The 8,125-nt window shown below is 37.9% G+C and overlaps 2 gene segments (V, D, J or C); both read right to left on the reverse strand.

Annotated features, from left to right (window-relative positions):
* Positions 1-1,019: 1,019 nt before the first annotated feature.
* LOC113046391 (T cell receptor alpha variable 18-like) lies at positions 1,020-4,912 on the reverse strand. The segment is given in 3 exon segments: positions 1,020-1,595; positions 1,679-1,795; positions 4,570-4,912. Coding segments are annotated over 3 exon segments (573 nt in total).
* Positions 2,488-3,173, reverse strand: LOC113046392 (T cell receptor alpha variable 18-like). The segment is given in 2 exon segments: positions 2,488-2,931; positions 3,040-3,173. Coding segments are annotated over 2 exon segments (405 nt in total).
* Positions 4,913-8,125: the final 3,213 nt, after the last annotated feature.

Below are 8,125 nucleotides of genomic sequence, written 5' to 3' on the forward strand. Positions count from 1 at the left end.
GTGCATGTCACCCTCTCCTGCACTGCACAATTTATTGTAAACTGACAATAAATTTTTTACGTGTTCATTTAAAATTTTATATAAATTGTACCACTTTTTAATTTTTTAGGTTAATAACTACAGTGAAATTAACTAGTCACAGTGTTAACACAGAAATATAGCAAATATTATCGTCCATCAGAAGATGTAACTCAGCATGTGTTTTTGTCTGAGTGTTGAGTGTGTTTCAGTCACTGTGGGCCTCAGAGCACAGTAGTACACAGCAGAGTCAGACACATGTAGATTCTTGATCGTCAGAGGAACTGATTTTGAAATTTGGTCATGATTCGCATTAAATCTCTCCTCAAATTCTTTGTCTTTTTGGATGTTTGTAGCAATTATAGTCATCATGTTTTTGGGGATTCCGTTCATCTTTTGTTGGTACCAGAAGAGATATGGGGAGGGATAACTGGTTTCATAGTTACAATTTATTGTTACAGATATGCCTTCAACAGCAGTTTGAACACTTGAATTCTGATCAACTCTCTCCAGAGAATCACATCCTAGAACAGAATTTAAAGCAAAATCAATTCATATTCTGCATGTTATAATATGGCAAATTAAGATGTTTAGAAGGATCCTTACCCCAGAAAAATGTTATAAAGATGATAAAATGTATTTTCCAGTGAGTCATTATAATAACTGTACTGGAGAGTACAGTTGTTACAGCTTGTCTCTGTTTTTAATATAATGGTACTGTATATTCAGTGGCTGGGAGGAGCTTGTTCTGTTGAATCAGCACATGAAGTGTTAATCTTTTTTTTTTTTTTTTTTTTTTTTTAAATGGGCCATTACTTTTCCTTTTTCTCTTTATGTATACACAAGTCACAGACTCTACTGATTACAGCTTCATTTCTTTTGTTCAGATGTTGTCAGGAAATATACCCTAAACAGGCATAAAAGTTTTTGTTGTTGTTGTTTTGTCTGTTTTTTATTTTTATTTTTTATTTTATTTTTTTTGGGGGGGGGGGGGGGGGGTATATCAAACTGAACATGAGAAAATGAGAGTGATGATACCAGTTTTGTCACTTACCATTCATTAACATGATCTCAATTAAAACTATTATTAACCAGACATCATATTTTATTTTCTTGGATTAAAGTTGGTTTTGGACCTCTTAGTGATTATTTTACTCTTGTAGCTCATTTATAAATTAAACTGTTACATCTCAGCCGTTTCATTCCCCTCTCTCCCGTGTTTAGGTTTGTATGTTGATTTTGTATGAGAGAGATGCATCTTGTTAACATTGTGGGCCTCAAAGCACAGTAGTACACAGCAGAGTCAGACACACACAGTCTCTGGATCATCAGTGGAACTGATTTTGTTGGTTTCACCTCAGAGTAAAATCTCTCCTGGAACTCTGTTCCATTACTTCCTCCTCCGTATGAATTCCTCTGTAACACAAGTTTAGGAGATTCTTCTCTTCTCTGTATGTACCAGAAAAGCTCTTGTGATGGTGAGGTTGTAGTATATTTGCAGTCCAGTGTTACTGATTCTCCCTCAAATTTAGTAACATGTTTAAGTGGCTGATCAACTGTGTCATCTGACTGGCATCCTGTTAACACACAAGAGTAATTCTGTGACACACAGCATTATAGAAATAAAACCAAACATTCAAGAGTAATATACCAAACATACCAAGAACAACTAATCCCAATATTATTAATGTCTCCATCCATAGTTTCATTGTTTGTTCTTCAGGGTGATAAATTGGTACCACATAAACAGACAAACCAATCAGTGAGAGCAAAGTGACTGAGAAAAGAGAGAGATTCAGAGCAATTATTATTGTATATAAGCAAGGGAGGAGTTCATAACTCTGTCAGATACTCACTGTAACAACATCAGTCTACACTCTAAAGTATATATCTCCCTCTCATGGATTCTTTGTAGTATTACAGTACAGAAGTTTAATTTATTTTAATGGATGATTTGTTAGCTTTGTAATTTATTTATACAAGCACCATTGCGAGCCACTGTTTTAGACAACACTGACAAGCATTTAGCTAGTGTATCTCAATAAGAAAAATTGCTGTGAAATACTGTTGATTTTTTATTTTTGCTTGTTATACTTATATTACATCTGTACTTTTTGCTAAGCATATGGCTAAATTAGGACTTTTATGGATAGGTAGAATTTAGAAGTAGGATTTATGGATAAAGTAGGATTAGAATAAGATTGGTGCACATCAATTTACCTAATGTGAAATACTTTAAATGTAATACCATTAATATTTATCAATTTTATACATAGGCAGCTCTTTAGATGCAATCTTTTCTCACTGTGGACATAAGAATAATCTACTGTACATAAGCCCAACAGTTGTCCTACACCATCATTAATTCATCATAGTTCTTGCAATTCTTATGAATTCATCTGACACAGCTTCTATTGTCATTCCCCTTTATCATATCTCCCCTTCTCTACTCCTAAATTATTCAGCAGGTGTTACCACATTCTGTTATTTACAGTGTGGCACAGTGGTACATGTGGTATTATAGACATCTGATTACTGCCTTTTAAAGCAATAATTGTGTGTTTGAGTTTTTGTAAAGCCACCAAGGCATTTTGTATCACTGGGCTGCTACTCTCAGAGCACAGTAATAGAGAGCTGAATCTGACAGAGTTGTAGTCTTAATCGTTATTTCAGTGGATGTTTGGGATGTAGTCGACTGAAAACGAGAGTCTGGTATATTCTTTCTTTCGATGTATGATCGAGCACCTTTCCACAGTAAAAACTCAGGTTCTTTATTAAGATACTGTCTGTACCAGTACAGATAAACATAATTGCTGCTTGTATCATATGTGCAGCTCAGTGTCACAGACTCTCCTTCTGTCTTGATCATATTAGTATCCTTGTCATTTGGTTTAATGCTGTCAGCAAACACACCTGGAATGGAATTTCAGTTGCACATTACACCATCAGCTCATATCATGAATCAATCTGTCATTCTTTTCACAATCAACATTTGATAGTTAAAGCATGAATTATGTTCACCTGAAATTATAAGAATCACTAGCAGACACACCTCCATGTTGAATCCACGTTTTAAAAGTTTTAACTGGTTTTGATCGCAGCACATCATTTTAGAGGTTCATACATTCAAACTTGTGAACATTTGATACATGAAATAAATTAATCAATGCATAGATGAATGACTCCAGTGGGGAGGAGCTCTGCAGTTTATGAACAGTATGGGTGTGGTCATTGACATCATAGCCAATCCCATCTCTTCTTTTCATAATGTAAATATAACAGGGAACAATGCATATCAACTTAACCACAGTGACCTTTTTCTTTCCCAATCTTGAACTGTGGATCTTAGAATAATCTACAAGAGGCAAATGGGTGCCTTTGGTTGTTTTATTTGTTCATTATTATAACCAATTCTCTACTCTCTTCTTGTGCTCCTAAATTGTTCAGCAGGTGTTCCCACATTGTTATTTACAGTCTCAGTGGTGCATGTATTATGCAGTAATCATCTGCTTACTTACTTTTAAAGCAAGCATTGTGTGTTTGAGTTTTGTTTTTTGCCTTTCATGCACTTTGTATTACTGGGCCCTTACTCTTAGAGCACAGTAATAGAGAGCTGAATCCGACAGAGTTACAGTCTTAATAATGATTTTAGTGGATGTTTGAGATGTTGTCGACTGAATCCTATGATCTTGCATATCAATAGCTCCGCTGTATGATCAAGCACCTTCATACGATAAATACTCAGGTTCTTGGTTATTATACTGTCTGTACCAGTGAAGGTTAATATTATTGCTGTTTGTATCATATAAGCAGCTCAAACATTTTTTTAACGGAGGTTACAAAACTCTGGCTTGTAGCATCTGCTTAGGATCATGTACGATCGTTTGAGCTTTATGTTGTAGGGATTCCTTTAGCCGTTTGACATCTGGTCCCATGGTATACATTTATATGAGTGCTTAATGGCAATGTTTATCCCCATTTTCCAACTTCAAACACATTCCGAGATAACTAGAGAGCCCTCGATCCCAGACACCAAAGGGTCCTGGCTGAGCAGTAGGGCTGTCAAAATTGCTCAAAAATGACATTCGAATATTCCCTTTAAAAAAACACGAATATTCGAACTATACGAACATCTGGTGGCGCATGTTGTCAGTGACGCGCATTACGTCAATAACAGGACAAAATAATACAAAGATACATAACTACTTGTAAAGGGAGTCTATTTAAGTTTAAACATATTTGACAATGTATTACCTACACAAAAACAAGGGAATCAATTAATGGCCAAGACTGCAGACCTCACGCTCTCTCACCCTCACGTTCTCAGCGCATAACGGTTTAAATAAACAAACACATTTTTCAGTGCTGATCAAGAGTTTTGTGCAAGCGATTTAAGGTTGCGAATTCTTTCCCAAATATAGCAGGCTTCATTCATTGATTGAAACAAATATTATTAATATGAATTGAAGCTTTACAGCATATAGAACTGAGCGAGCTGTGCTGTGATAAACATGGAACTTTTCCTTGAGACGAAACGATAAATAATCAAACCTCGGATCCATTGCTTGACAGAACTCCCTGAAGCCTGCCCCATCCACGACACTGATGGGTCATGTCCCTACAAATGAACGAAATTAATGTATCCGTTATGGCCTTTTGTCGTGTTGCAGACAAAGCGCTTGTGGCGGGCGATGCAAAGTAACGTTAAGTGTCAAGACGTGACTGTTTAGCTGGAATTCCACACATTATGCCATGCTCATTTGGGTGCACATTTCTGAGATGTGACCTCATGGTATGCTAATGCTAACTGTATTCTGAATAGCTTGCATACAACTTTATCTCGGGGGTAACAATTTTACCTTGCTTTCTCTGCAGCGGTCGAGTATGGCTCTGCACTTGCTGGCATCTTCCATGATGCTGTGCCAGACAGTGTGACTCATGTGAGGCTGTGACCTGTCCCTGAACCCCCACTCGCAAAGCAGACAGCCACGCCTCTACTACCGCAGGCGTTTTTTCCAAAAAAAAAATTTATTCGAATATTAATTTTCACCTTCGAAATTCGTTTTTTAAAACCTATTCGAATATATATTCGAATTTAGAATATTCGTTGACAGCCTTACTGAGCAGCCAACTCACATTCTCACCACACACCCACACACACACATTTTATTCATGTAGACTATAATTAATCAGTTACAAATGTATCTATTTGTGGCCGGAGAAATAATTTTACTTAGAGTCAATAAACGATCAACACTGTCTGCCCTGCGGACGAACAAATCATTTTATTGTACTATTAATGCTATAATGCTACAAGTAATTCCTGAAGATAAATGTAGTTACTAATAACCCATTATGATTAATTATTTACATCTCACTTTGAGTTAATTTGTAACATAAATGGTGGAGAATTTAGGGTAACAGATTGTACTATTAATGCTATAATGCTACAAGTAATTCCTGAAGATAAATGTAGTTACTAATAACCCATTATGATTAATTATTTACATCTCACTTTGAGTTAATTTGTAACATAAATGGTGGAGAATTTAGGGTAACAGATTGTACTATTAATGCTATAATGCTACAAGTAATTCCTGAAGATAAATGTAGTTACTAATAACCCATTATGATTAATTATTCACATCTCACTTTGAGTTAATTTGTAACATAAATGGTGGAGAATTTAGGGTAACATTTTAAACTTAGTTCTGTGAGCAGACTCAGTAACCGTGTTGTGTTTTCTAGTAGCTGCCATAGACAGTGAAAGAAATGGACACAGAGACCCCATTGGATTCAACGGAGAAAAATGAAGTCATTTAGAAACACACACTTCCTGGGGGTCGGGCGTACTGCGCAGACTCAAACTGAGCTTGATGACGTAAATGTCACATGAGCAACCTGTAAGTCTTCTAATCGCTGTGCCAAGAGAAATCTGAATCACCCACCGAATCTTCAAGAGAAGGCGAGCGTGAACGGGAGCAAATTTTGGTAAGTATTCTGATTAATTATCTCCCTTGACTTTATGCCTCCACGACCCCCTGATAGCCTCATAGACAGTTAAAGATTACCTGCGAGCTTCTCCCCCTGTCCTTACGGTAATTTATCTACTGTGCGACAGAGAGTCACTGGTTATGATGCAATCTTTAGTCTATTTTTTACAAAAATTGCTTCTACGGGAACATTAAGTAAGATACAAGGTAATGGATCCTTTTAGACATTTACGTGTTTCTTTAGAAATAATTAATGGACAAATGGAGTCTTTAAACGCCTCAGATGTAAAGTTATTTGCTGTCAAATTGACGCCAAAATGAATGGGAGTCAATGAAATGCTAACAGCAGGTGGGGGTCCTCTAGCCCAGGGGTTCCCAAACTTTTTAGCCCGCGACCCCATGATAAATGCGCTGCTGCCCCGCGTGAAATGTACAGCAAATCGATTTTATGCCCAGTCTCAAAGCACACGAAGTTATATTTTATTGTTCTGCGTGCAAAATCAGTGTTACAATTCTGCATGAGCTGCTCGATATCCACCTGTTCTCTCGCGGAAAGTAACTGTGCAGCTATGTTGGGTTGAACTCGTTCATTATTCTGCCATCAGGAACCAGTCGAGTAAGTCTGAGCTGCCACACGCGTGCTCACACCCGTGCTCACACCCGTGCGCACGCGCGCGCACGCACACGCACACACACACACACACACTCTCATGCTAATCCGCTAGATGTGTCACTTTATGCTTTCCATGGTGACGCGTCATTGCTTGTCACGTGACATACCGCAGCAACAACAGAGCTGAATGAATGATCTGCTTTTGTCATTTTTCCTTTTTTATTCAAAATATTAACAAATTTGCTAGATATGGCATGAAATAGCTGATATTCCGATTGTCAAATATATGCAAGTGGAAGTGTTTTGTTGTTTAAACACCTTTATAACGATCGCGTTAGTTGAGCTGTATGCGCGATGGGCGCCGCCATCTTAGTTTGTGCCGCAGACGCAGTTCAGAGAATCAGATCTGTTGGATTTACAACACGTGAATTCATCCACTTCTCCCGAAATACATAAAAGTAAGTGGCTGGTGAACTGGGAGAATAATGGAGTAAACTTTAAAGTTACTTACACAATGTGTATCTGATAGGAATAAAATGTGTCTAATTATAATGAAAAAGATTATTATTGCCTCTTCCTTCGACATCAGTGTGTATTTTACAAACTCTAAATGTATTGTTTTTTCTAGTACTTATATGTCTGAAACCTAAAATAAACATTATGTGGTTGAAAACACTGAAAAGTTGTGATGACAGCTCTGAGCGCACTTGTCTCTGGCTCAGCGCCAGCCAACTCGCGAGAGCACATTTGAATTTCACGTCATGCACTGACCGGTGTGGTCGTACACTCCAGGGACTAGCGAGAGCGGGGCCAAGATGGCGGCGTTGTAGGTGGTTGTGTGTTTGTTCTACAGGGAAATAGAGGTGAAGTGGTGATATAACCAACTGTTTAGACTGTTGATAACGTGGTCATAAGAGGGAAAAGTCATATAATTCCATTTTGACATATTTCTGTATGGGAAAAAAAGGAAAGAAGAAAGTTAAACAAGCGTGTCTTGACAATATGGCTTCCATGGTTGATCAGTTTGAGGATTCAGCATCGGTCTGTAGTAGCACAGGACTGAAGTCACAGCGAGACACGGAGTTACAGTGGTTTGATTCGTGTCCAAACTTTGATAATGAAGTTATTGTCGCTGCTCTTTCGAATACTCCTCAGAAGCCAGCTGCCAAAAAATCGAAACGCGCGGAATCTAACGTTAGTGGAATCAGTAATGAGGATGTCTTGGCCGCAATACGCGAGCTGGCTTTAAAGCACGACAAGACTTTTCAAAAGATTTCAGCGATCGAAACTACCACCGAAACAACCTCGAAACAAATCCAAAGTCTGACAGCAACGGTGCAACAGCTTGTTGTTGATGTCGGCATTCACAAAGAGGCGCTTAATCATCTGGAATCGGAGATCCACTCTATAAGAAAGGAAAACAAATCCGTGAAAGCAAGTCTACAGGATTGCAGCCGTTACAGTTGGAAATGGTGTCTGAAGTTGCACGGTGTTGCGGATA

The sequence above is a fragment of the Carassius auratus genome, chromosome 27, assembly GCF_003368295.1.
Source record: "Carassius auratus strain Wakin chromosome 27, ASM336829v1, whole genome shotgun sequence".
NCBI lineage: Eukaryota > Metazoa > Chordata > Actinopteri > Cypriniformes > Cyprinidae > Carassius > Carassius auratus.